Source organism: Podarcis tiliguerta (assembly GCF_965153285.1).
Source record: "Podarcis tiliguerta genome assembly, chromosome: W".
In the NCBI taxonomy this organism is placed as follows: domain Eukaryota; kingdom Metazoa; phylum Chordata; class Lepidosauria; order Squamata; family Lacertidae; genus Podarcis; species Podarcis tiliguerta.
In genome coordinates this window covers 2132045-2159521 of record NC_139552.1, presented here as the reverse complement: position 1 = coordinate 2159521, position 27477 = coordinate 2132045, and the positions used below count along the sequence as shown (strand labels likewise).

Below are 27477 nucleotides of genomic sequence, written 5' to 3'. Positions count from 1 at the left end.
CCAGAACAGCAAGAGGGATCGCTGCACAGTGAAAGCAGCAATCCCTCTTGCTGTTCTGGCTTCTGGGATAGCTGTGCAGCCTGCATTCGCTCCATAAGAAGCACACACATTTCCCCTTACTTTTTAGGAGGGGAAAAGTGAGTCTTATAGAGCAAAAAATACGGTACTTAAAGATGCAACAAAGCGAATTGGACTCCTTGGCAGGTTTTGAATAAACACTCACAATTTTTTTATTGATAATAACCAGTTAGACAAATCAAGGATTTATACAAATTTGTAACATGCAGAGAATAACATTTATAGAGAAACCAGAGATTGGAACGGAGGGAAGTCAAGGGGTGGGGAGGGTGGGTTGTTTTATGGGAGGGAGGGGGAAAATGGGGGGAAGGTTAAGGGTGATATGTTTTAAGAGAACACGTTTTGTTCAAATTCCTAATAAAAGAACTTTTTTAAAAAAGATACTTACAGCTACAAAAGAAAGAGGCGGTTTTGCCCTCCCAGACCTCAAATTATGCTATGAGGCTCCATGTCTGGTATGGATCAGGGACTGGATAAAGCTGGAAAAGCAATAAGCATTCAATCTGGAAGGACATGACAACAGATTTGGATGGCATGCATATTTATGGTATTGGAAAAGGAAAGTACATGAAGGTTTTTATAACCATATACTTAGGAAATCATTAAAGAGAGTTTGGGAGAGATATAAAGATTTATTAGAACAGATGACCCCTTGGTGGCTTTCACCACATGAAGCTTTATTGCTCAAGCCACTTGGTAAAAAAGGAAAGTGGCTTATGTGTGCTGACTTATTAAAGGATCAAGAAGGAAAATGGAAATTAAAAGATTATGAGGGAATAAAAGACCATTTTCAGAGCTGGTTACATTATCGGCAACTCCATGAGATATACAAAGAAGACAATAAGAAAGGATTTAATTATACAACCTCTAGATTTCAAAAGAAAGTTGTAGAAGGGAAAGTGAAGCTGCTGAAGGGTGCATATAGTTGTTGGGATACTGCCAGGGAGACAAAGTCCATCATGATTCCACGTCGTCTCCGGACGTCCATCGATCTCCTGTAGACACGCAGTATCAGCAATTAGCGACACGAGCTCCAGAAATAGCTTGCCACATTCCAGAGCCGTGCACGCTCTATCAGCAGATAATGCACAGCGAAAGATGCACTCAGGAAAGCATTATTTACAAGTTTATTTCTGCGTTGATCAGAACAAAGAAAAACATGACTGCCTGCTTCAGTGTTCCGGCTCAGAGGGAGAGAAACGAAAGCAAAGACACAACAGAAACATCCTGTGAACAGGAAATACACAGGCTGTGACACAAACATCCTGCTCCCGTTTAAGGTGGAACGGAAATATCCTAACATCAGTATTCTGCTAGAATGGGAAACAAAAGACGAGGTGAAATCAGTCATGATTAAATGGGCACAAGATATAGGTCATAACATACTTGTCAGGGTACTGCCATGGGAACAGGGTAGGGAAGCAGAGGGACTGTTGGGTTACAGGGAACCTTCGAGAATCTTGCGAAGCATTTCCTCTACCTGTGGTGAGGAAACCACACCTCCAGTGGGGAAGAGGGGAAAGGACCAGAGGATGCTGCTGGGAGCCTCAGCACCGTTCTTGGCCAAGCCAGCCAGGAGGGAAGCACGCCCCTTCCATCGCTTACCCTGCGCAAAGGTGTAAAAGGCAAAGAAGGAAGAAAAAGGCTGGGGATGACGAAACTCTTATGTTGGGGGAGGTCCCGGAAACAACCACTCCCGGATTCTGCTTGTGATTGAGGAAGCATGAACTTGAGGCTCTGCACTGTAAATAGTTTTGCACCAAAATAAAACCTGTAAAAGACAGGTCGGAGTCCTGACTGGTTACTCACGAGCAACCACCATTGCCATCTGACAGCAATCCAGGAGTCGTTGTGGTTGCTCGCATTCAGAGCAGAGAGAGACACGATGAGTCACCCCAAAAAGGGAGCTGCAGGCAGAGGTGCTGGGGAAGATGAGGCGCAGAACGTAACAGCCCTGGTACAGAGGAATGTGGAGCTGGAGGTGCGCATTGCCAAGCTCGCAGCGAGGCTTGAGGAGCACAGAGTGCAGGACCAGCAGGTCAAAACCACTCCAATTGGGAGAAAAGTGCCATCGCTGGTGAGCAAGTTTGGAGGGAACTGTGAGGAGAACCTGAGCTTACAGGGTTAAACAGCTCAGAGTGTGCATCCTGCCTACTGTGGGGCGGAGAGACTCTGCGTCACATCCGAGAGTCTCAGTCCTTTGTTCTGTTCTAGTTTCTCTTTTGTCCGGGACAGACACGTTTGTACGATGTTCCGTGATTGTGGATAGTTTCTGCTGTAAATAAACTCCTTTTAGTTTTAGTAACTCTGCGTGAGAGCCTGATTTATGCACATTGACGCACAGAAGGCAGAAGGCTTAATTTCTGACCGCTGCTAGACTCTGCTTTTGCTCAGAGCTTTGGAATGCTTTTGGAATGCCTTTGGAAGGCCGGCTGCAGCAGAAGCGCGCTGGACTTTATCTCTCTGAGCAATAAATCTTCTCAGAGGAACCCCCAAGAATACCTGGCATTTAAGACTGAGGTTAAATACGCCCTGGACTTGCAAAAAAGGGAACTTGAAAGTGCTGAAGAGAGGGTGGCATTTGTGGTTGGACATTTGGGAATGGGTGAGACCCCTGATAGCAGCGGGGAATGATGCCCTTCAGGACTTAGCAAAGTTTTATCAGGCGATGGACACAATGTTTACCAGCAAAATTCAGGGGTATGTCACTCAGCAGAAACTACTGACACTTAAGCAAGGGTCCCTGACTGTCCGCAGCTATTAGTCGCGCTTTGCAATGCTGGTGCACAAGTTGGGCTAGGATTTTTCGTCCGAACCCATGCAAGAGAGAAAGAGAGGGATGAAGGAAAGAAGGAAGGAAAGAAAGAAGGAAGGAAGCAAAGAAGGAAGGAGAAAGTGAGAGAGGGACAAAGGAAAGATGGAACGAAGGAAAGAAGGAAGGAAGCAAAGAAGGAAGGAACAGAGGGACGAAGGAAAAAAAGGAATGAAGGAAAGAAAGAGTAAGGGAGAGAGGGACAAAGGAAGGAAGGAGAAAGGGAGGGTGGGACGAAGGATGGTAGGAAGAACAGAAAGGGAGGGAGGAAAGAAGGGAGGGTGGGACGAAGGAACATAGGAAGGAAAGAAGGAAGGAAGGAGGGTGGGAGGAAAGGACTGAGAAAAGGAGGAAGGCAGGGAGGAAAGGAGGAAGGAAGGAAGGACAGAGGAAGGGAGGACAGAATGAAGGAATGATGGAAGGAAGGAACGACAGAAGAAAGGAATGACGGACGGAAGGAACGAAAGAGAAAGGGAGGGAGGAAAGAAGGAAGGAAGGAAGGAAGGAAGGAAGGAAGGAAGGAAGGAAGGAAGGAAGGAAGGAAGGAAGGAAGGAAGACATATCTAGATTTGTCTGGCAGGGCAAAAAGCCAAGAATAAAATTTAAAATACTAACTGACGCAAAGGAAAGAGGAGGCTTTGCCCTGCCAGACTTAAAACTCTACTATGAAGCAGCAGCTTTTTGCTGGCTGAAGGAATGGCTACTTCTTGAAAACACTGACGCTTTGGATTTAGAAGGATTTAACAATGTATTTGGTTGGCATGCATATTTATGGTATGAAAAGGTCAAGGTGCATAGAATGTTCAAAAATCACATTGTGAGGAAGGCTTTGTTTAATGTGTGGATAAGATATAAAGATCTACTGGAAAACAAAACACCAAGGTGGTTATCTCCAATGGAAGCAAAAGCTCTAAAAAAGCTCAATATGGAGGCCAATTGGCCAAAATATTGGGAGATTTTGGAGCAAGAGGGAGATAAATTAAAACTGCAGAGTTTTGATAAACTAAAAAGCAAAGTCCGTGATTGGCTTCATTACTACCAGATAATGGAGCCTTACAAATTGGATAGGAAAATTGGTTTCCAGGTGGAAAAATCAAAACTACAAACAGAACTATTAGAACCTAAAACTAAGATTTTGTCAAGAATGTACAACTTGCTGTTGAAATGGAACACACAAGATGAGACAGTGAAATCTGCAATGATTAAATGGGCACAAGATGTGGGTCATAATATAATGTTGGCTGACTGGGAACGGTTATGGACCACTGGTATAAAATTTACGGCATGTAATGCCCTAAGAGAAAATATTATGAAAATGATATACAGATGGTACATGACACCAGTCAAGCTAGCTAAAATCTATCATTTGCCCGATAATAAATGTTGGAAATGTAAGGAAATTGAAGGTACATTCTTTCACCTCTGGTGGACGTGCCCAAGGATTAAGACCTTCTGGGAAATGATCTATAATGAATTGAAAAAGGTGTTTAAATACACCTTCCCGAAGAAACCAGAGGCCTTTCTCCTGGGCATGGTTGACCAACAGGTGAAAAGGAAGGATAGAACCTTTTTTATGTATGCCACAACAGCAGCAAGAGTACTCATCGCACAGCATTGGAAGACACAAGGGCTACCCACTCTGGAAAAATGGCAGATGAAAGTGATGGACTATATGGAATTGGCCGAAATGACCAGCAGAATCAGAGACCAGGGAGAAGAGACGGTGGAAGAAGACTGGAAGAAGTTTAAAGACTATTTACAGAAACATTATAAGATTAATGAATGTTAATTCGAAATCAGATGGAATGTAAAAGGTTATTAGTAAAAAAGTTGTAAAATTTAAAGACCTAATATTTAAGACATTAAATAGATTAAGTTATACCAAGATATTAAAATTAAAATAAAGATTAATTAAGGTAGAGGGAAGGGATTTGCTGATTTAATATAAGATTTGGAATACACTGAAGGGAGGTATGGGGAAGTCGATGAAATAAGTTAATGCAAGAAATACTATGAAGATGGAACTGTTTTTATTGTTGTTGTCTTTCTTCTTTTGTTTGATATTTTGTGTTCTTGTAACTTTGTATTGTTTTGCTTTTGTTTCTGTTCTTTTTCTGTTTTGCTTTTTGTGTTAAAACTCAATAAAAATATTTTTTTAAAAAAAGAAGGAAGGAAGGAAAGACAGAAAGAAAGAGAAAGGGAAAGAGAAACAAACAAAGGAGGGAAGGAGAAAGGGAGGGAGGGAGGAAGGAAGGAAGAAAGGAAGGACAGAGAAAGGGAGGGAGGGAAAAAGGAAGGAATGATGGAAAGAAGGAAGGACAGAGAAAGGGAGGGAGGGACAAAGGAAGGAATGATGGAAAGAAGGAAGGACAGAGAAAGGGAGGGAGGAAAGAAGGAAAGAAGGAAGGAAGGAAGGAGAAAGGGAGGGTGGGACGAAGGAAGGTAGGAAGGAGGGAGGGAGGCAAGGAAGGACTGAGGAAGGGAGGAAGGGAGGGACAAAGGAAGGAAGGAAAGAGAAAGGGTGGGAGGCACAAATGAAGGAAGGACGGAATGAAGGATGGAAGGACGGATGGGGATGGAAGGAACGACGGAAGGAAGGAAGGACAGAGAAAGAGAGGGAGGAAAGAAGGAAGGAAGGAGGGAGGGAGGGACTTCTGGCGAACCGCAGCCACAGGAAAGGAGCGTGAGGCTGCCCTCCGGGGGGGGGGTCTCGAACAACACGGGGGTCTAGAGGTGTCACGAAGGCTCCGTGGACCTCGAAACCCGAAGAGGATTATCTCGAGAGACAGGTACCCGGCGGTGCTGCCGGTGCTCCCCTGTTTTTCGGACATTTTAAACCGAGTTTGAAAACAGGATTGGAGCTGCAGCATGAAAGGGAAGCAACAGACCCCATGTTGTGAAGCCTCAGGCTCCAAGTGAAAGCGGCAAGCCTCCAACAACAATTAAGAAGCTGGGTCATAACTAAAACAACAACAGAATGAAATTAAGTTAAGGAAAACAAGGGAACAAAAGACATTATGATGTGAAAGAAGAAGGAATTCGCTCCAGTGGTAAGAGTAAACGGCGTGTAACGGAAGACTGGGAGAGGAGAGGGAGTAAGACTGTAACTGCCGAGTGGGCGTTGCGGAGAGACCTCAGATACAAAGTGTAAAAGTCTGAGGCAATGGACTGATTGAAAACAGCTGAATATTTGAAAAGCGGATAGAAACATTTCTGCTCTGTCCTGGTCGGAGCGCGCTACGCCAGCGACCAAAAGGGACTGTAATTTCCACCCGGTTTAGGATAAATAAGTGAGACTTTGTTCCGAGTTATTGTACAGTACTTTGTATATATCTCTCCCGCCTAACGTGTTCAAGCTGAGACTGTTTCTCTTTATTATTTGGGGCACTTGACTGACTGAAAGCTGAATTTGTTATTGAGAGGAGCGGATACGACGAGAGGTCTGGGAGGAGAACGTGAATCGTAAGAGGAGAGCTTTGGAAAACAGCGGAACCTCTCGCCGCCATTACGTGCTCCATTTCCGTTCTTCTTTTAAAGCGGTACACAGCTGTAATCATCTAGGAGAAGATAACCATGGCTCCTTAAACGTTCAATCTATCACTCCAGCAAACGGGGGGTAAACGGTTAAGTTGAAAATAAAATAAAAGAAGATTTAAACACAGTACCTTGGCAAGACCCTATGTTCTCTCTAGATTCTGCTGCCTTCCCGTGGTGATCTCCTGGCTTAATTTTGACACCCCCCCCCATCTTCTCTGTTCCGGCTTCGAAACTCACCTCGTACCCCATCCCTACTTCCTGGAAAGTGTTGAGTTGGATGTTCCCCACCTCCTTTCCTTTTCCCTCTGTCTTGGTGTTTCCTATTTTATTTATTCTCTAGGACTCTAACCTTGAGATCCTTCTTCTCCCTTCATTTGCTTTCTGTGATTGTAAGCGATCTATCTAACTGGTCCCCTAGCTGCACGTGGAGAGAGACTTCTTACTGAAGAGCTTCAGGGAACAACAAAGAGCTAAGAGTGTGAATGCAAATAAGGCGCCACCGTGTGGGGCCAGAAAGGAACTACATTGGAAAAACAAAGAAATTTACTAAATTACAGTTGTGCGACCCCTAGGGGTGGGAAAACTCTTTTTAGTTAATTAAGACAAATAGAAATACAAAATGAAAAAGGGGGCGGGAACGCCTGCAGAAAGGAGACCATCTAAGCAAGAAAATGGGAAAGATGGGAAGGAAATTAAGGACTATGATAATTTGATGGCTGAAATAAGGAAAGAATTTAAACACAACGAACAGTATATTGAGAAAAAATTACTGGAAGTACAGGATTCATTGAATAAGAGATTAGAGGGGGGGGGTGGGAGAACTAACAGGAAAAGTAAAAGATTTATCTCTAAGATCCAAAGTACTTGAAGACTCAATGAAAAGGGTTCAAAAAGATATTAAAGAAAATAGGAAAGATACGGATAGGATTAAGACAGAGGTGAAGGAGATAAATAAAATACAGGAAGAGTTACTGGATAGTGTGGCGATGACTCAAATGAAACAGAAACAATCAAACCTGAAATTTAGGGGGATCCCTGAGGAACCAAATGAAAATATAAGATCTAAATTGGTTAGAGAATTGGCAGCTTGGCTAGATATGAAGGAAGAAGACATAGGATATTCAGTAGCAAATATTTTTCGGATAAAAGCAAAATAAGCCAAAGCCAGAGGGAAGAAACTGCCAGGAGATGTCCTGGTCATGTTTAACTCTCTGGATATGAGAAATGAAGTACTAAAGTTAAACTACAACCAAAAACTATGTATTGAGGGAAAGCCAATTATTATATTTAAAGAGATTCCTTTGAGATTTCTTCGTAAGAGAGATGTTTATAAAAAACTAACTAACCAGTTGAAGAAAAACGGGATCCAATATAGATGGGAATTCCCGGAAGGGATTTCATTCTATTTCAAGGAAAAAAGATTTAAATAATCCAGCTCCCTGGAATTGGAAAAAATTGCAAGAAGATATGAGAAGGAACTGGGAAGGTTGGGAGGGTGGGAGCCAGAAGGGGAGCAGACGGGCGAAGGGAGGGGTGGAGGTGAAGGAAGTGGAGAGGGAGAAGGGGAGGCAAACCTAGGAGAAGAAAAAGAAGAGGAAGAGACAGATAACAAGGAACAGTAGATTTAACTTAGATTCAACCACTTACTGCTTGTATACTAAAAATGACTTTAAAAATAATCTTGTGGAATGTGAATGGGCTCAACAATAAAAATAAAAGGAACTAAATTGCTCATGTATTGCTTAAAAAGAACCTTGACATAATCTGTCTACAAGAAACTCATGTAACAAGAAAACATAAAAGAATCTTAAGTAATAAGAGATTAGGGTTGGACTTTGTAGCATCGGACAATGTCAAGAAAAGAGGAGTGGTATTATATATGAAATAAAAAATTGATCCAAAATTAATATATAAAGATGAAGAGGGGAGAATGTTAGTGTTACAGATCACCCATCAAGGAGAAAAGATAACTGTGGTTGGGATATATGCACCCAATGACAAAAAGTCAGCATTTTATTCTGAATTAGGTAACAAATTGTTAGACTGGATGGACCAACAATTGATATTGATGGGGGAGTTTAATGGAGTGGTTCTCCCAAACTTGGATAGATCAACAAGAAAACAGGAAGTGAAGGAGGGCAAACTACCAAAAGCCTTCTTCGAATTAGTGGAGAATATGGGACTAATTGATGTTTGGAGATTTAAAAACCCTACTATAAAACAGTTTACCTTCTTTTCAAATCCAAATCAAAGCTGGGGGAGAATAGACCATATCCGGATTTCGAAGGAACTGACGCAAAGAGTACTTAAGTCTGAAATTCTCCCGCAAACCTTATCTGATCATAATCCAGTATATATGGAGGTAAAAGGAAAAGATTCTAGAACATTTAGATGGAAAATGAATGAAAATCTGTTCAATGATCAAAAGATAATAAATAAAGCAAAAGAGACAATTGAGGAATATTTCAAGTGGAATTTTAATAAAGAAACATCTCTAGAAATGGTGTGGGACGCAGGGAAAGCCGTTATGAGAGGCTTCCTAATTCAGAAAAATAGCATCTTAAAAAAGAAAAAAGAGAAAAGGAAAGAAGAAATTTTAATAGATCTCATGGAGAATGAAAGACAATTAACCATTAAACCAGGAGATGAAATAATAAAACAAAATATAAAGATGCTACAAGCTCAATTTTCCATGATAGTGAACCAGGAGATTGAATGGAGGATCAAAATGATGAAACAAAAGAACTTTGAATCTGCAAATAAGATAGGGAAATATCTGGCGTGGCAATTAAGAGAGAGGAAAAAACAAAACACGATATGTAAGATAAGGGATGGAGAGAGGATAGTGGAGGACCCAAAAGAGATAAAGAAGATATTTCAGAAATACTATAAGGAACTATACAAAAGAGAAAAAGAGATAGATAACGAGATAGAAGATTATTTAAAAAAATATCAACTGCAACAGATCATGACTGAAGAAAGAGAATATTTAAATCAGACAATTACAGAGGAAGAAATTAGGAAAGCAATAAAGAAAATGAAAATAGGAAAAGCGCCGGGGCCAGATGGTATCTCGGCCAAATACTATAAAATATTAAGTGATCAACTTTCCCCAGTGCTATGTGAAGTCATGAACAATGTACTAAAAGAAGGGAGAATTCCAAATACCTGGAAAGAAGCATATATTACCTTAATCCCTAAAAAAGATACAGATGGCTTAGAGGTGAAAAACTATAGACCGATCTCATTATTAAATAACGACTATAAACTATTCACAGATGTGTTGGCGGAAAGATTTAAAAAAGTGCTAAATAAAAGAATTAATAAAGACCAAACGGGTTTCCTCCCGGGGAGACAACTGAAAGACAATGTAAGAAACGTGATAGTCATTATTGAATACCTGGACTGTAGAATAGACAAGCAGGCGGTGCTGATTTTTATTAATGCCGAGAAGGCATTTGACAATGTCTCCTGGCGTTTCATGAAAGAAAATTTAAAAACGATGGGAATTGGTGAAGGATTTAGAAAAGGTATTGAGGCTATTTACCAAGAGCAAAAAGCCAAACTTATAATAAATAATAATATATCGGAAGCCTTTGATATTGCTAAAGGGACCTGGCAAGGCTGTCCCTTATCCCCTTTGTTATTTATAACAGTGTTGGAAGTGTTTAATAAAAGGTTAAGGGAAACACCGGAGGTCAAAGGAATTAAGGTAGGAAGTAAGGAATTCAAAATAAAAGCATTTGCGGATGACCTGATATTAACATTGGAAGATCCAAAGAACAGTTTATAAGAAGCCCTACAGAAAATAGAAGAATTTGGAAAAGTGGCAGGTCTTAAGCTTAACAGGAATAAGACTAAAATGATAACAAAAAATATAACTAAGGAAGATATAGTAGAGCTAGAACAAAAGACGGGAATTACGGTTGCTAAGAAGGTGAAATATTTAGGAGTGTGGATCACAGCAAAAAATATAAATTTATATAAAGATAATTATGAGGCTACTTGGAAGGGTATCAAGAAAGACTTAGAAATCTGGGAGAGACTGAAACTTTCCTTCTTAGGGAGGATATCGGTTATCAAAATGAACGTTCTGCCCAGAATGTTATTTCTGTTCCAAACTATCCCAGTAATGAAAGGATTAAAACAGTGTAAAGATTGGCAAAGGATCTTGGCGAGATTTATTTGGCAGGGAAAAAGATCACGGATAAAAATGAAAATACTGGTAGATAAAAAAGAAAGAGGGGGTTTTTCTTTACCAGACCTGAGTCTATATTACGAAGCGGCTTGTTTAACGTGGGTGAAAGACTGGATAAAGCTAGAGCAGTGTTTTTCAACCTTTTTTGGGCAAAGGCACACTTGTTTCATGAAAAAAATCACGAGGCACACCACCACTGTGTGCGGAGAGGGAGATGTCAGAGCCCCGCTGCTCTCTATGGGGAATCGGATGAGAGCGGACCGCCTGTCCGCTCTCATCCGATCCCATCCGATCTGATCCCCACCCAGGACGGATGGAAAATAGGGTGGACACAGTCCGGCACCCGCCTAGTGGGCGAAAATTTGACTTTTTTTTTTAATCTTTCGAATTTTTCCCACAGCACACCAGGCAACATCTCACGGTACACTAGTGTGCCATGGAACAGTGGTTGAAAAACACTGAGCTAGAGAATACTGATATCTTGGATTTAGAGGGCTTCGATAACAGGTACGGGTGGCACTCGTACCTGTGGTACGAAAAGGTGAAAGTTCATAGAGGCTTTCTAAATCACATAATTAGAGGATCATTATTTCAAGTATGGGAAAGAAATAAGGATCTGCTGGAAAAGAAAACCCCATGGTGGATCTCACCAATAGATGTCCTAACTGTCAAAAAAATCAACATGGAGGGGGAAAAAGCCACCTACGAAGAACTTATCAATAAAACTGATCAGGGTATAAAACTTAAGCCTTATGAGGAGGTAAAGAACGTACTCACGGGGTGGTTGCAATATCACCAAGTGAATGATTTGTTAAAAGATGATAAAAAGAAACTGGGATTTGAAGATAAAAAATCTAAATTTAATGTGGAAGTCATAGAAGATAAAAATAAAACACTATCTAGGATGTATGACCTCTTACTGGATTGGTATACAAAAGACGACGAGGTGAAGGAGGCCATGACAAAATGGGCTATAGATATCGGTCACAATATTGACTTTGTAAAGTGGCAAAAGTTGTGGAACGTAAATATGAAATTCACGGCGTGTACGGCACTAAGGGAAAACCTTTGGAAAATTATTTATAGGTGGTACCTCACGCCAGTGAAATTGGCTAAGATTTATAAACTGAAGACTAAGAAATGCTGGAAATGTGGAGAGGGGGATGGTGAGTTCTACCACATGTGGTGGACATGCAGTAAAGTAAAAGGCTTTTGGGAACTGATTTACAACGAACTTAAAACATTTTTTAAATATACTTTTCCCAAAAAGCCTGAAGCTTTCCTGCTAGGAATAGTCGGCAAGGAAATAAAAATAGAGGACAAAAATCTGTTTCTATATGCCACAACGGCCGCTAGAACTATGCTAGCTCAAAGTTGGAAAATGGAGTTAATACCTACTATAAATGACTGGCAGATCAAGATGATAAATTATGCTGAACTAGCTAGAATAACAGGAAGATTAAGAGAGCAGGATGAACAGAAGTTTCATGAAAATTGGAACAAATATCTGATGTATATAAGAGACAAGTGTAGAACTTTGATGACTCTGGCAGGGTTAGAATAACTCTAACAGTGTTTGGCAAATATGTAAAGGAGATAAAACACGTGACTTTAGAAACTATCTGATACTTACCAACAAAGTGAAGGGAAGTCCGAGGCTCGGCGGAGCCCAAAATAATTGTGTAATATATATATGACTCTTGTAACGGCTATGTTATATGCAATTTATGTAATCTAGATTGTATATATGTATAATCAATGAAAAACCAATAAAAAATTATCTGGGGGAAAAAAGGAAGGAGGGAGGGAGGGAGGAAAGGAAGGACTGAGAAAAGGAGGAAGGCAGGGATGAAGGAAGGCAAGATAAAGAAAGGGTGGGAGGGATAAAGGAAGGAAGGAAGGAGGAAATGAAGGACTGAGAAAGGGAGGAAGGGAGGGACGATGGAAGGAAGGAAGGAAATAGAAAGGGTGGGAGGGACAAAGGAAGGAAGGACAGAGAAAGGGAGGGAGGAAAGAAGGAAGGAAGGAGGGAGGGAGGAAAGGAAGGACTGAGAAAAGGAGGAAGGCAGGGATGAAGGCAGGGATGAAGGAAGGTAGGAAGGAAGTAAAGAGAAAGGGAGAGAGGGACAAAGGAAAGAAGGTAGGTAGGAAGGAAGGAAGAAAGGAAGGAAGGACAGAGAAAGGGTGGGAGGGACAAAGGAAGGAACGACGGAAGGAAAGAAGGACAGAGAAAGGGAGGGAGGGAGGGAGGGAGGAAGGAAGGAAGGAAGGAAGGAAGGAAGGAAGGAAAGAAAGAAAGAAAGAAAGAAAGAAAGGAAGGAAGGAAGGAAGGAGAAAGGGAGAGAAGGAAGGAAGGAAGGAAGGAAGGAAGGAAGGAAGGAAGGAAGGAAGGAAGGAGAAAGGGTGTGTGGGGCGAAGGAAGGTAGGAAGGACAGAGAAAGGAAGAGAGGAAAGAAGGAAGGAAGGAGGGAGGGAGGAAAGGAAGGACTTAGAAAAGGAGGGAGGAAGGAAGGAAGGAAGGAAGGAAGGAAGGAAGGAAGGAAGGAAGGAAGGAAGGATAGAGAAAGGGAGAGAGGGGCAAAGGAAAGAAGGAAGGAAGGAAGGATTTCAGAGCTCTGGCAGTGGGGTTTGACTAGATGACCTATGCTCCCTCCTGACTCACGTGGGTCAAAGGCTGCTTCTCCTGGAGGAGGAGAAACTGGTTGCTCCGCTGGGGGCTGTGGTATTCCAAGACGAGGGAAAAATGCTCAATCAGCCTGAGGGAAAGGCGATCCTGGAGGGCCGTTATCACTTCCTGGTAGTGGGGAGAGAATAGCATTTTTGAAAAGAAAAGGGGGGGGGGAGAAATCCCTTATTTACAGAAAGTTTCAGCCTTGCTGGCATCACCTTAATTCTGACAAGCAGAGGAAGGTTTTCTTTTTGGAATAATCAATTCTTACAGTTTTATCAAAAATGACTGATTTGGTTCTACTATTAGAAATACATAGACTGATAATTATGAAATTATGGTGAGGTTTAATAAGTTAACTGTTTGTATTTGGACAACTGTTTTGCTCTACTTTATTGGCAGGAGAAAAAGTATCATTTCCTTAATAACAATTTAATTAACTCAAACAATAACATGATAGCATATGTATCTATTTTTGTTAACTGATTTGGTTAAACAATAAAAAAGACTGTGTTTTAGCACACATGAAAAACTTAAAACAAATCCTTCTTTCCTGATGTATTAAGAATTACGATGTATCAAGAATTAAGAATGTAACTTCAATAGAATTAAATAAATAAAATAGAATGTAAATTAAATACATTCCGTTGGACTAGAATGTAACTTAAACAGAAAATCTTTTTTCCTCCAAAAGCATTTTACAAGTCATTAACCACTAGGCACTGCTTCCCAGCCCCTCACTCTAAGCACTAGGCACTGCTTCCCTTTCTACCTTGACAGTGGTGCGGCTGTCAAAGGTGAAGGACTTGACCTGCCCGTTTTCGAGGAAAACCTTCAGGACGTTGGGGATGAGGAGGAGGGCTTCCTTCTTCAGCATCTCCTGCGAGTGGAAAAGCAGAGGCTGGCAGACAACTACTACTACTACTAATAATAATAATCAACTACCAGACTTTTAGAAGGCATCTGAAGGTAGCCCTGTTTAGGCAAGTTTTTAGGTTTGATGTTTTATTCTGTTTTTAATCACCCAGCTGGATGGGCCGAGTATAAATAAATTGTTGTTGTTGTTGTTGTTGTTGTTGTTGTTAATTACTTACACCTTGCCCACCAGGCTGGGCCTCCCCAGCCACTCTGTACAGCACATTAGCTATCTTGAACAAGCCTGAAGAGGCGACAGAGACATGAATAAAGGAGACAACCACATCCCCTCCATTACAGAACTTTCCAGAACTCACCGGCTCCGGCTCCGAGAAGCGCACCTTGGCAGGGTTGGACCTCAGCTTGGCCTTCTTTGCGGCGCTGATGAAGGCAGACTTGGGCGACTGGAAGGGGAGAAGGAAAAGACGGGCCTTGTGGGAGATGTTGGCCGCCTTCCAAGATCTCAGCCGAAAAAGCAGATGCCCGACTCGCTGGGGGGTGGGGGTTGAGATGGATGACCCCCGGGGGTCTCACCTGATGGGTTTTCAGCACGGTGAAGATGGTGGACTCCCTGGCACTTCTGCAGTGGAAAAGGAACAAAGGAGACATTTAGGGTTTCCTCAAGATTCCTGCCTCTCCGGGGGTTTGGACTGGACGACCCTCGGGGGTCCCAGCTCCCCAGGGGTAAAATTCCTCCAGAAAGAATCCATGGATTTGTAGAGGAGGCAGGGACCACCGCTCTTAAATTTCAGAAGGGTCACCCAGTCCGACCAGCGTGTCTCCAACCCGCTTCCTCCTTCCTCACCTCACAATTTTGATGAATCTCTCACGGGCAACATCACTCACATCTTTGTCACCGATGGCCCAGATCTGGTCCCCAGGAAAGAGTTTGTCCTCCGAGGGTCCACCTGCCAAAGGAAGGGGCAGCTGGTGTCTGTCGGGGGGAGAGAGACCCTCAGTGTCTTCTAGTCCAACCCGCTTCCGACTCGATGACCCGACGCTGAGATTCATCCCCAGAATCCTCACCTGCCACCACAGTATGCACTACCACAGGCCTCTCACCACCGGCCACAAACCCGAACCCTCCGTCCGGGTGGCGCTGGATCGTCACCTGTTGGAAGGCCTTGGAAGGCAGCGGTCCGTATTCCATAGCATCCCAGCTTTCCTCTGGCATCACATCTCCAGCGGCAGGAGAAGACAGGATTCCAGGACGCAGGGAGGGAAGAATCCTTTCCTCAGTGTCTAGCCTAATGCACAGAGTCTGGGATGCCAGCAAGGTTGAACCTTTCTGTACAAAAGGGATTTTTATGATTCCAAAAAAGGAAATCTAACCCCTATCCCCTATCCCTAACCCCCAACCTCATCCCTAACCCCCAACCCCTATTCCTATCCTTAACCCCTATCACTATCCCTATCCTCAGCCCCTAACCCTTTCTCTTCCCTGCTTTTGGCCTTCCTGGCCTGCAAAGTTGTCATCAATTTGCACATTGCATTTTTGCCAACCGTTCGCCAGGCCTGGCATTTTGCTTCCTTTGCCATTTTGTAATCAACTGCAATTCCATAATTGATTTCATTTTTATTTATTTTTTAAACCAGAACCATTTTTTTAATTTGTCAGGACACAGCTTTTTCACAAAAGGCCCCCCAAATAATGCAAACGTAAATGTCCAGTTAAGGCACCACCTCTTTTAACATTCAAAATAGAGCTCAAAATAGAGCTTTTAAAATTATAATTCACTGTATTTTAGCAGCTTGTCTTTGGATCCAGGGAAATCTGGCAGCAGGGCCCTGATCCTGTCTCAGAGGAGGAGACCCCTACTCACTGTGGGTGGGATAGATGCCCTCCAGCCATGCCTCCTCCTTTTCTCCTGCCAGAAAGAGAGGGAGGGAGGGAAGAATTCCGCAGCTGCTGTGATTGGAATATGAAAGGAATTGGCTGCTGCCCTGTTCCTATAGGAAGGGATGAGAAGAGAGAGAAGAGAGGGATAAAGGAAGGGAGATTTGAGAAGAGAGGGGGGGGGGGGGGAGAGAGAGAGAGAGAGAGAGAGAAGGAGTCCAGGGAGGGAAAGAGAGAAGAGGAAGGGAGATATGAGAGAGGAATGGAGAGCCAGAGAAAGAAAATAGAGAGAAAGAGAGGAGAGAGGTGGGGAAGGAGAGAAAGAGAGGGGGGGAGATGGGGAAGAGAAAGAGAGGGAGGAAGAGGAAAGAGAGGGGGGCGATGTGACCCCTGAGGGAGAGGAGAAAGAAAGAGAGAGGAGAAGGGAGGGGGGAGAGAGAGATGGGGGAAAGAGATAGAAGAAGGGAGATTTGAGAGAGGAATGGAGAGAGAAAGAGAGAGAGAGAAAGAAAGAAGAGAGATGGGGAAGGTGAGAAAGAGAGGGAGGCCTGAGATTCATCCTGCATCAGCATGACCTGTTTTTGACATCGACATCATCATCATCATCATCATGGAGTTCCTTTGACCCACCAAGTTTGTAACTCCATCCAAAGTAGCATCAGCGGTCCCTTCCCGCCCTATTATTATTCTCCCCTTCTCTCCTCCCCCCATCTCTCCTCTCCTCTCCTCTCATTTCATCCTTCTCTCCTTCGATACCTTCCTCTCCTTCCTCGGATGTAGGGTGCTCGGTTGGAGATTCCTGGACCATTCACGGCGGCAGGGATCTCAAGAGAGAAGCCTGGAATCCAGTGAGGTGACACTAGTGGTTCCCCTAAACCCCGAGGTCCTTTTCACACGTGCTACGAGCAGCGGGTCAGACTGGATGATCCTCGGGTCCCTTCCCAGCCGACTGTTCCATTCGCCGCGCAATCGCTGGTGCGGGGGAAAGGGTCGAAATGGACTTACCCGATTGGTAGGGGGGTCGTTTTAAGGAGATCTTCGGGGGTTATCCTGTCCCCCATCTGCCCCAATGGGGGTCCCCTGCGCCCCACATTCGCCCCACAACCGTCGCCATCCGTGGCCCCCAAAAAGCACGAGGCGAGATGGGGCGCCGGGGCCGTTGCGTCCCCCTTCGGGAAGACTGGGGGGGACCAGAGGGATTTGCCCGCTTGGGGGGACACACCTGCCCCCCAAACTGCCCCCTTCGTAGCCCCCCAAGCGCATGCTTTGGGCTACGTGACCGCGCATCCTTCGGAAAACGGGGGGCAGGAAGAGGGAGGGAGCCGTTTTGGGGAGCATTAGAAGGAGAACTTGGGGACCCCTCGACCTGCTCCATCGGGAACCCCCAAACCAGAAGGGGGAGGGCGCACCCCTGGGGCGAAAGCAGCCCCCCTCCCCAGTTTTTTTAGAGAGGTCGCGAGCCTTACCGGGACTCTCTGCGGCCCCCCGAAACCGGGGCGGGAAGACGAGGGGGGGGGGACCAGCTCCGGCCGCGCCGGCGCACTCGCGGAGCTCGTCGTCACTGCAGCAGACGGGAAGGGAGGGGGGAAGCGAAGAGGGAAGGGGCGCCCTAAAAGTCATCCAGACTGACCCCCCTGCGAGGCGGGAAACGGAGCGCAGGATCCTTGAATGGGGGAGCTAGAAGGGAGCCCGAAATGACATCCAGGCAGACCCCCCTGCAATGCAGGGATCTAGAATGGGGGAGCCAGAAGGGAGCCCCTACAATGCAGAAGAGAGCCCTCTTCCTTCCTTCTTCTTCGGGTACAGGGTGGATCATCATTATCATTATCATTTATATATCACCCTATACCAGGAATATAATCGTAGAATGGCAGAGGCGGAAGCGGGTCAGAATAGATTACCCCAGGGACCCTTTATCCTCTCTCTCTTTCCCCATCCCTCTCTTCTCTCTCTCTCTCTCTCTCTCTTCTTTTTCTGCTCTCACTCTCTTCTTTCTTTCTTTCTTTCTTTCTTTCTTTCTTTCTTTCTTTCTCTTCCCCTCTCTTTCTTTCTCCTTCCCTCTTTCCTCCATCCCTCTCTTCTCCTTTTTTCCTTTCTCCTTCTCTCCCTCTTTTTTCTCTCTTCTCCCTCATCTCCCCCTCTTTCTCCTCTCTAGCTCTCTCTCCCCCCCTTCTCTTTGTGTCTCCCCGCCCCCCCATTGTTATTCTTTCTGCGCTTTAGGGACGATTTCCCTTTATTTTGGAGGGGGGAAATTGCATTTTTTCTTCCGGATTATCATTTCCTTTATTTTTGGGGTTCTCCCTCCCCCCCCAAACCGCTCTTCCTATCACGTGATTCCTTCTCCCTCCCTTCCTCCTCCTCTCGGAAAGGCGGAGCGCGGAGCATCCTCTGCAGCGGCCGCCGGGCCAAACAGAGGCGAGGGCCTCCCTGCGCCCCCCCCTCCAGGAGCGAATCCCACCCCCTCCCCGGCGCCCCCCGAGCGCGGATTTCGAGGCCTGTGCGCCCTTCCCCCCGAAAACGCGCATTTTTACTCATCCAGACGGATCCGGCTGCGACCCCCGCCCTACGCCACCCTCCGGGAACGCATCGTCCACCTGCGCCCCCCAAGTGCGGGTATCTGCGCCCCCCCCCCAGGCGTCGGGAGGAACCCCCTGAGAATTCGGCCCGAGTGAGGATTTCGCGGCCTGGCTGCGCCCCCCAAGAGCGCATCTCGCGGCCGGAGGGATTCAAGGATCCGGCCTCGTCCTCCTCCTCCACCCCCCCAAACCGGATTCCACCTTTTTCCGGGGGTCGGCGCATTTCCCGCGCAGCCGCCTTCGGGAGCGCAACTTTCACCTTGTCGGATCCGTCCCTGGTCCCGCCAATCTCGCCTGCTCCCCCACCCCCAGCGCATTTTCCCACGCGGTGCGCACACTCTCTTCCTGCAAAGGCGCATCTCCTCTCCAAAAGCGGCATCCTCTCCTTGGCGCATTTCCACGTCGGCGCGCAGCTTCTTCTCCTCGGATCCGGCCCCGGTCCCGCCATCCTCGCCTGCGCCCCCCGAAGGCGCATTTCCCACGTTGCGCGCAGATTCCATTGCCGGCCTGTCCTCCTTCAAAAGCAGGATCCTCGGGCGGCTTTTCCTGGGCACATTTCCACGTTGGCGCGCAGCTTCTCCTCCTCGGATCCGTCCGTGGTCCCGCCATCCTCGCCTGCGCATTTCCCACCTTTGGGCGCAGTCTCTCCCCCAGCGCATCCTTCCCGTGGGCCGGAGCGTCTCCATTCGCGGCCTGCGCCCCCGACAGCGCATTTCCTGCTTTTGGGCGCGCAGCCTTTCCTCGCATCCCTCCTTCCCGTTGGCCTGCGCGCCCGCCCATCCTCGCCTGCGCGCCGGACGGCGCATTTTCCTCCTGACCGTCTCCAAAAAGCGCGTTTTCTGCATTTGGGCGCAGCCTTTCCTCGTCTCCCAAAAGCGCATCTCCTTCGTTGACGCGCAGCCTTTCCCTGTCTCCGCAAGCAAGAGCGCATCATTCCTGTTGGCCAGAGACTCTCCGTCGGCGGCCGATCCTCCCTTGCGCCCCCAAAAGCTCATTCCCCACATTGGGGCGCAGCGTCTCCGATTGCGGCTTCCGGACCGCAACTTCCGCGTCCCGCTACCGTCTCCCGAAGCGCCTTTTCCACGTGCGCCCGCTCGCCGGAGACTCCGTTGGCTCCTCTCCTCCGCCACCCTGCGCCCAAACGGAGCGCTTTTATTCTCCCGTCCGTTTTGCGCCATGGCGAGGCTGCCGGGAGGGGCCTGCGCCGGCTCCTGCTGAGCGCCGCTCTTCGATTCGGATTTCCATTCGCTTCAGGTGAACAGGCCGGCCGCACCTCTGCCCCCATTTTCGGGGTGCTGCCCCCCACCCCGACCTCCCACCTCTCGGAAATGCGGGGACTGCACGGCGGCGCATGGGCGGCGCTGTGTCTCCTCCTCCGCTGCTGCTGGGCGCACAGGTAGGTTTGGGGGGCTCACCTGGGGTTTTTTGGGGGCGGAAAAGTCGCAAGGGGCTCCCCTGGGGGGGTTGGGGGCGGACACAAAGCGGGGGGGGCTCACCTGGGGTTTTGTTTAGGGGTGCACAGGTAGTTTAATCTGAGAGGGGGACTCCCCTGGGGGTTTGGGGGGATGGACAGGTAGCAGGGGTTACCTTAGGGGTTTGGGGGGCAGAGAGGTAGTGGGGGCTCACCTTTGGGGGGTTTAGGGGGTGCACAGGTAGGCGAACCTGAGAAGGGGGCTCCTCTGGGGTTTGGGGGGATGGAAAAGGTAGCAGGGCTACTTGTGGGGTTTTTAGGAGGCACACAGGTAGATTAACCTGTAGGGGGCTCCCCTGTGGGGGGTTTTTGGGGTCCCCTAGCTCCCCCCCACAGAATAGGGGAGAGACCCCTTCCAATTGCCATGAAAAGCATGATGCCCCCATATTTCAACCCCCCCAAATTTATATGAAATTTAGATATTATATTGGGGTGCCCAGCTGGAATTCAGGGGGGCAAGTTTAAAGGAGGCCATGAGAAGCATGATGCCCCCAATATCTCAAATGCCCCAAATCTATATGAACCCCACAATATTTTATTCCAGCTGGACACCCCAATAGACTATATGAAGGGGCCCCCAAGTTTATTGGGGCTCCCAATATCTTCTCCCAGCTGGGACCCCCCCAAATTTCTTATCAGCTGGGCGCCCCAATATAATAGATTCGGTGGCAGGTTTAAATGATGCCATGTGGGGCCCCCCATGTTTTAATCCAGCTGGGCACCCCAATATACAAAGGACCCCCCAAATGTATAGGGTGCCATGTGGGGTGGGGCTCAATGGGGACCCCCAATATTTTATCTCAGCCGCTTGGAGGACAAACCATGGTCTTCTCCTGTTTTGCAGCCCCTCCACTGGCAACATCTCAGTGGTCAAGGACATTGTGGACAAGCTCCTCAAAGGGTACGATGTCCGTCTGCGGCCCGATTTCGGAGGTAAGGCAGCGCGGTCTAAAGGTTAGAGCATGAATTCAATTGATAATAAATCAGGTAATCAATAATAAGCCAGGTCATAAATTAATAAATGATGATCTATTATCAACTTTTATCATTTTCTTATTAATCTATGGTTCAGTTTTATTTCGGAGGTAAGGCAGAGGTGCCTAAAGGTTAGAGCATAAATCCGATCGATAATAAATTAGATAATTAATCATAAATAAGAAGTTAGGTCATAAATAAATAAATGATTATTTATTATCCCCTTTTATTATTGCTTTTATTATTTTCTTATAATCTATTGTTCAATTTGCTGTTATTCCTTATTGACTTTTAGCCTTCCTCATGTTCTAAAGTTATGATTTATTGTTTTTTAAATTTTATTCTTTAATTTTATGGCATTATTATTTATGAGTTTATTTTATTATTTCCTTATTGTTTATTATCTCATCTTCCCATTGAGGGTTTGATTTTATGGTTTCATTATGTGATCGTTTCATCACCAGTCAAAAAATTAACCGATTATGAGTTTCATTAGCAATTAATAATTTTATTACAATATAATATAATATAATATAATATAATATAATATAATATAATATAATATAATAAGGTAAAGGTAAAGGTACCCCTGCCCGTACGGGCCAGTCTTGACAGACTCTAGGGTCGTGCGCCCATCTCACTTAAGAGGCCGGGGGCCAGCGCTGTCCGGAGACACTCCCGGGTCACGTGGCCAGCGTGACAAAGCTGCTCTGGCGAGCCAGCACCAGCGCAGCACACGGAAACGCCGTTTTACCTTCCCGCTATAAAGCGGTCCCTATTTATCTACTTGCACTTAGGGGTGCTTTTGAACTGCTAGGTGGGCAGGAGCTGGGACCGAGAGACGGGAGCTCACTCCGCTGCGGGGATTCGAACCGCCGACCTTGCGATCAGCAAGTCCTAGGCACTGAGGTTTTACCCACAGCGCCACCCGCGTCCCATATAATATAATATAATATAATATAATATAATATAATATAATATAATATAAATCTGTTGTTTTGTGTTTTGTTGTTGTTGTTGTTACTATTTCAGGGAACCCTGTGGTGGTGGGGATGAGCATCCACATCTCGAGCATCGACCAGATTTCCGAAGTCAACATGGTAAGTTGGACGAATTCCCGTCGGGTCCGGATTCGAATCCTGAGGGAAAAGATGGCTTTCCTTCTATCCTTTCCTGCTATCCTATCCTCCTTTATTCCTTCTCTCCTATCCTTCTCTCCTTCCATCTTTCAATTTCCCCATCTCTCTCTCTCTCTCTCTCTCCCCTCCGCCAGGACTATACCACCCCCATGTACTTCCAGCAGAGCTGGCGGGACAAGCGGCTCGCCTAGGGCGACCTGCCTCTCCACCTTCTCTCCTCCTATCCTCTCATCCTTCTATCCTTCAATTTTCCCCATCTCTCTCTTTCTTTTCTCCTCCGCCAGGACTATACCATCACCATGTACTTCCAGCAGAGCTGGCGGGACAAGCGACTCGCCTATGGCGATCTGCCGTTCAACCTGACACTCGACAACCGAGTCGCCGACCAGCTCTGGCTCCCAGACACCTACTTCCTGAACGACAAAAAGTCCTTCCTGCATGGCGTCACCGTCAAGAACCGCATGATCCGCTTGCACCCGGACGGCACCGTCCTCTACGGCCTGAGGTGGGTGGATATTAACAATATTAATCACAAATAATCAAGAACCGATTCGCTCCGGCCGGTTCGTTATTGCAAATATGGTCAATTAATGGGTGGTTTTGTTCTCGCCTAGTGATCACCGCGAAGTGGGTAATAATCAGTTTTTATTGGGCGTATTGATCAATACGGGCGATTATTAATGGACGAGTCATTATTAATGGACAGATCATGATTAATGATTATTAATGGATGGATCATTATTAATGAGTGGATCATGAATAATGATTGTTAATGGACGGGTCATTATTAATGGATGGATCATGATTAATGACGGCTTTCGTCCTTGCATAGTGATCACGGTTAAATATTATCAATTTCGAGACATATTGATGTCCATAAAAATTAGCGATTTGATAAATACATATTCATTTATACTTAGCAATTAATAGTCCATAAAATTAACCGTCCAATTAATACTTATCAATAGGCAAATTTAGAGAAATATTTGCTGGTTCAGACATAGGACCAGGAATATCATCCAAATAGGGGTCGAACCCCCCCCCCCATCAATATATAGCATTCCCCGCGTCCGTCAATCAGTGATCCCCATAATGGATCCCTGGAATCCACTCACGCTCTCTCTCCGCAGGATCACAACAACCGCTGCCTGCATGATGGATCTCCGGAGATACCCCCTGGATCAGCAGAATTGCACCCTGGAAATTGAGAGCTGTGCGTATCATTCAATGAAATTAAATTATTGCTTGTTAATTGAGGAATAATTAAAAGTATTATCCAGGAATAACTTTAAGGCAGGAATAATTTTAAGGCAGGGTTAATTTTAAACCAGGAGGATTTTAATTGGGGAATAATGTTAATTATTAATTTTCAACCAGGATTAATTTTCAACCAGGATTAATTTTCAACCAGGATTAATTTTCAACCAGGATTAATTTTAAGACGGGAATAATTTTAAGACTGGAATAATTCTAATCTGGGAATTAGAATTAATCCAGGAATACTTTTAAACCAGGATTAATTTTAAGACTGGCATAATTTTCAACCAGGAATCATTCTCATTATTTCTTATTTTCTTTCCTCCCAGATGGCTACACTGTCGATGACATTGTCTTCTTCTGGCAAGGAAACTCTTCCGCCGTGACAGGGATGGAGGTATTGGAGTTGCCCCAGTTCACCATCATTGAGCAGAAGCTGGTCACCCGTGAGGTGGTCTTCACCACAGGTGGGTTCCCCCTGTGGGGCCATCTAGTCTAACTCCCTGGCCGAAATCCCAGGGTTGTTGGACACACCATGATCCTCCAATCCACCCTTCACTGAAGATACCAGAGATGTCCCCACCAATTCACCTGGATCCTGGGTCCAGTTTGACCATCTCCTCTTTCTCCAACAGGGTCCTACCTCCGCCTGTCGCTCAGCTTCCGCATCAAGAGGAACATCGGCTACTTCATCCTGCAGACCTACATGCCCTCCATCCTCATCACCATCCTCTCCTGGGTCTCCTTTTGGATCAACTACGACGCTTCGGCCGCCCGGGTGGCCCTAGGTGAGGAGATCCTGAGATCTTGCTCTGCGGTCCTGCTACCAAGGGTCCAAGTGATCCTCCCTAAATGCAGGACCCTCTTGACATTCATTGGGTTGAATTCAGGTGAAGTTGGAGAACCACCAAGCCCCTGAGAACCTTCTCCCATATCCTGGTGGCAAGCTGGTGGTCCACCAAGACCCTAAAGGTCCACCATCCTTCTATCGGTCCATCTGATTTTCCTTAAAGGCAGGACCTGACCTTGATCCCATTTGGTGAAGTGGTGCCCAGTTCTCCGACCCGTTAAGGTCATATGGAATCCAGATTCAATATGAAATTGTTGGATTTCCATGGATGTTTTTATATATCCGTCTTCAGTCATGACATTGATTGATTTCAGAGTATGAGAACATTTGATTTCAATATATCGGTCCCATCCTTGGATATTACAAAAATATTTTGATCGTTATCGTGACAGAGGTTTGAATTATGGTGCCTTCCCCGTGCTGTAATTCCCAGCCACCCAACTAACCCTGTTTCTTCTCCCACCCCCACCCGCTGCGGCACCCAGGGGTGACGACCGTCCTGACCATGACGACCATCAACACCCACCTCCGGGAGACGCTGCCCAAGATCCCGTACGTCAAGGCGATTGACGTCTACCTGATGGGCTGCTTCGTCTTCGTCTTTTTGGCGCTGCTGGAATATGCCCTGGTGAACTACATTTTCTTTGGGCGGGGGCCCCGCCAGCAGAAAAGACGTGCCCGGCACCTGGAGCCCCGGACTCAGGTGCGAGATTCCTGCCTAAAAAACGAATGGGGATGGGTGACCCTCGGGGGCCGAATTCGAGGCCGAGATCCCTGTGGATAGGGATGGGTGAACCTCAGGGTCCTGGATTTGAGGCCGAGATCCCCGCGGGTCAGGATGGGTGACCCTCAGGGGCCCGAATTCGAGGTTGAGATCACCGCGGGTTGGGATAGATGACCCTGATCTCCCTTCTCTCCTTTCAGCCCGACCCATATGGCAACCTCCTTCTAGCTGGCGTCTCCGACAGCAACTGCCCGCTCTTCTCCACGTCACCCTCGCTGGACCTGCGCCCCTGCGGGCTGCGCGGGTTCGAATCTTCAGGCACTGCCCTACACTCCCGGAAGGCATCTGCCTGCCGCGCCGCCCGGGCCAACTGCCGCCTGCGCCGGAGGTCCTCCAAGCTGAAGCTGAAGATCCCTGACCTGGCCGACGTTAGCACCATCGACAAGTGGTCCCGGGTTCTATTCCCCATCACCTTCGGCTTCTTCAACCTCCTCTACTGGTTGTACTACGTCAACTGACATCCAAGAGGGAGAGCGCCGGGCGCCAGATTCGGGTCCTGCCCCCACCCCAGCCTTTCCTCCTCTCCGCTTCTCATTCGTCCTGTCCCCTCACAGTACCTTCCTCTTCCCCTAAGAGTCACTTCCTGTACGCTCTCAGGAACTTCCTGTTCCCTTACGGGCCCTTCCTGTTCTCTCACAGCCCCTTCCTGTTCTCAGCCCCTTCTTGTTCTCGAACAGCCCCTACCTGTTCCCTCACAGTCCCTTCCAGTTTTACCCCTTCCTGTTCCCTTCAATTCACTTCCTCTTTGCTCTCAGGCACTTCCTGTTCCCCCACAGTCCCTTTCTTCTCCCTCACAGTCCCTTCCTGTTCTCTCCCAGTCCCTTCTTATTCTCTCTCAGTCCCTTTCTGTTCCCTTAAAAGTTCCTTTCTGTCCCTTCCCTGCCCCTTCCCTCCCCACTTCCTGGCCCCTTGCAGGCACTTCCTGTCCCAAATCAGCCATGGATAACCCACTGTTTCAAGTAACGGGAAACGAGGAACAAGCCACGCCTCCTAACTTCCAGTACTTTCTCTTCCTCCTCCTCCTTGGACCAGCCGGGCTTCCTTCCCACCGGCCACTTCCCTTCCGTTGCTTCTGCCATTACAGGTTCCGGCAGACGGACTTTTCCGGAACTGACTTGAACCGAGTTTACAGTTTTCTACCTACCTAGCGACCGACCAACCAATGGGATCTCTCCGTTCTCACGTTTTGGATTTCCCCCCCTTGTTGTTCTGGGAGGGATTTGGGGAAAGTGCTCCTGAGCGTGTGCAGAATTCCTTTTTTTTCTAAGCAATGTACATGAACCTTAAAAAAACACATTTTGAAAACTGTTCGATATCCATCGGTTGGGGATCTTTCTCATCTCTTCGCCGTCCCCCCTTATGAAATCAGAGAATTTCACTTTAAATATACGGCCTTAGAAGAAAAACAGCAACCGGTGTCCGTTTCTTTTCTTTCAAAAATGGGGCTGAGGGGATATGTTTTATGATAATAAAACATCATATATCATATCATATAGATATTAATTAGATCTAATTTACATTTATATGATATACACACATACTTAGACATTTCATTATTGATATATTTTTACATTATTGATATATATTTATATTCAATATATTATTAGATATATATAAATACCATAATGACGTGTAATACATCACATATTTATCTTTTTTATGGTTATATATATATATATATATATATATATATAATCGGCAAAAAAAATGCAACCACTATGCTGTGAAATATAGTTGTATATATCATTAATTAATATTTCTATATATATTATTTTTACATACCATTTATATTTATAATTATTTTCCATGAACCACCCTGAGATCTCCAGGTATATAACGCACACACACACACTATTATATCATATGTATCATATATCATAATGTATTTCTCAATTAGCTATATAATTTCTATTGATTTGCATCTTTCTAACTATCTACCCATATTTACAATCAACTCCAAGCAACAATTTTTTCTACTTCTAAAATCAAAAAAAGAAACAGGAGGGGAAGTGTGTGGCTTTTCTCGGGGGGGGGGGGGAGAGAAAATTGTGATTTGTGTGAGAAATTTAAAATAAGCGTCTATCATTAAAATTACAAATAAATTAATAAATTTTCCATCGAAGAGCAGAGAAACGAAGAAGCTGCAGACAGGATTCGAACACAGAGCTGTGGACAGGAAATGGCTGCAAGACATCTAAACAGGCGACTCTTAACAGCATTTCATGGTAGGATTTCATTCCCCCAAGTCGTTTCAAAAGCAAAATCATTTCAAATCGGAAACTGAAATTAAGGCATTTAATTGGAGACTGTCAATCTCCAAAATCATCATTTCAAACATAAAAAGGACATTTTATAGAAATCATCAAAATCATTTCAAAAC

General features: G+C 45.7%; 2 protein-coding genes across 2 annotated transcripts in view; one reads left to right on the top strand and one right to left on the bottom strand.

The window, feature by feature from the left end:
- Window positions 1–16920, bottom strand: part of LOC310668824 (FERM and PDZ domain-containing protein 3-like) — a 60265-nt gene extending 43345 nt beyond the window's left edge. Inside the window, exons 1-8 of the mRNA XM_083422140.1 lie at window positions 16802–16920; window positions 16032–16158; window positions 15235–15496; window positions 15014–15116; window positions 14743–14788; window positions 14526–14612; window positions 14066–14194; window positions 13288–13419 (exon numbers count right to left, since the gene is read on the bottom strand). Of these exons, the coding sequence (XP_083278266.1) occupies window positions 13288–13419; window positions 14066–14194; window positions 14526–14612; window positions 14743–14788; window positions 15014–15116; window positions 15235–15382 (645 nt within the window). The 5' untranslated portion in view covers window positions 15383–15496; window positions 16032–16158; window positions 16802–16920. The remainder of the gene's footprint in view (window positions 1–13287; window positions 13420–14065; window positions 14195–14525; window positions 14613–14742; window positions 14789–15013; window positions 15117–15234; window positions 15497–16031; window positions 16159–16801) is intronic.
- A 3005-nt stretch (window positions 16921–19925) lies between these two features.
- On the top strand, window positions 19926–26503 carry LOC310668737 (gamma-aminobutyric acid receptor subunit beta-4-like). The gene is made up of 9 exons (XM_083422083.1): window positions 19926–20017; window positions 20937–21025; window positions 22100–22167; window positions 22491–22711; window positions 23337–23419; window positions 23793–23930; window positions 24099–24251; window positions 24799–25016; window positions 25238–26503. The coding sequence occupies exons 1-9, from the start codon at window positions 19950–19952 to the stop codon at window positions 25553–25555; spliced, it is 1356 nt and encodes a 451-aa protein (XP_083278209.1). The 5' UTR covers window positions 19926–19949; the 3' UTR covers window positions 25556–26503.
- The last annotated feature ends 974 nt before the right edge of the window (window positions 26504–27477 follow it).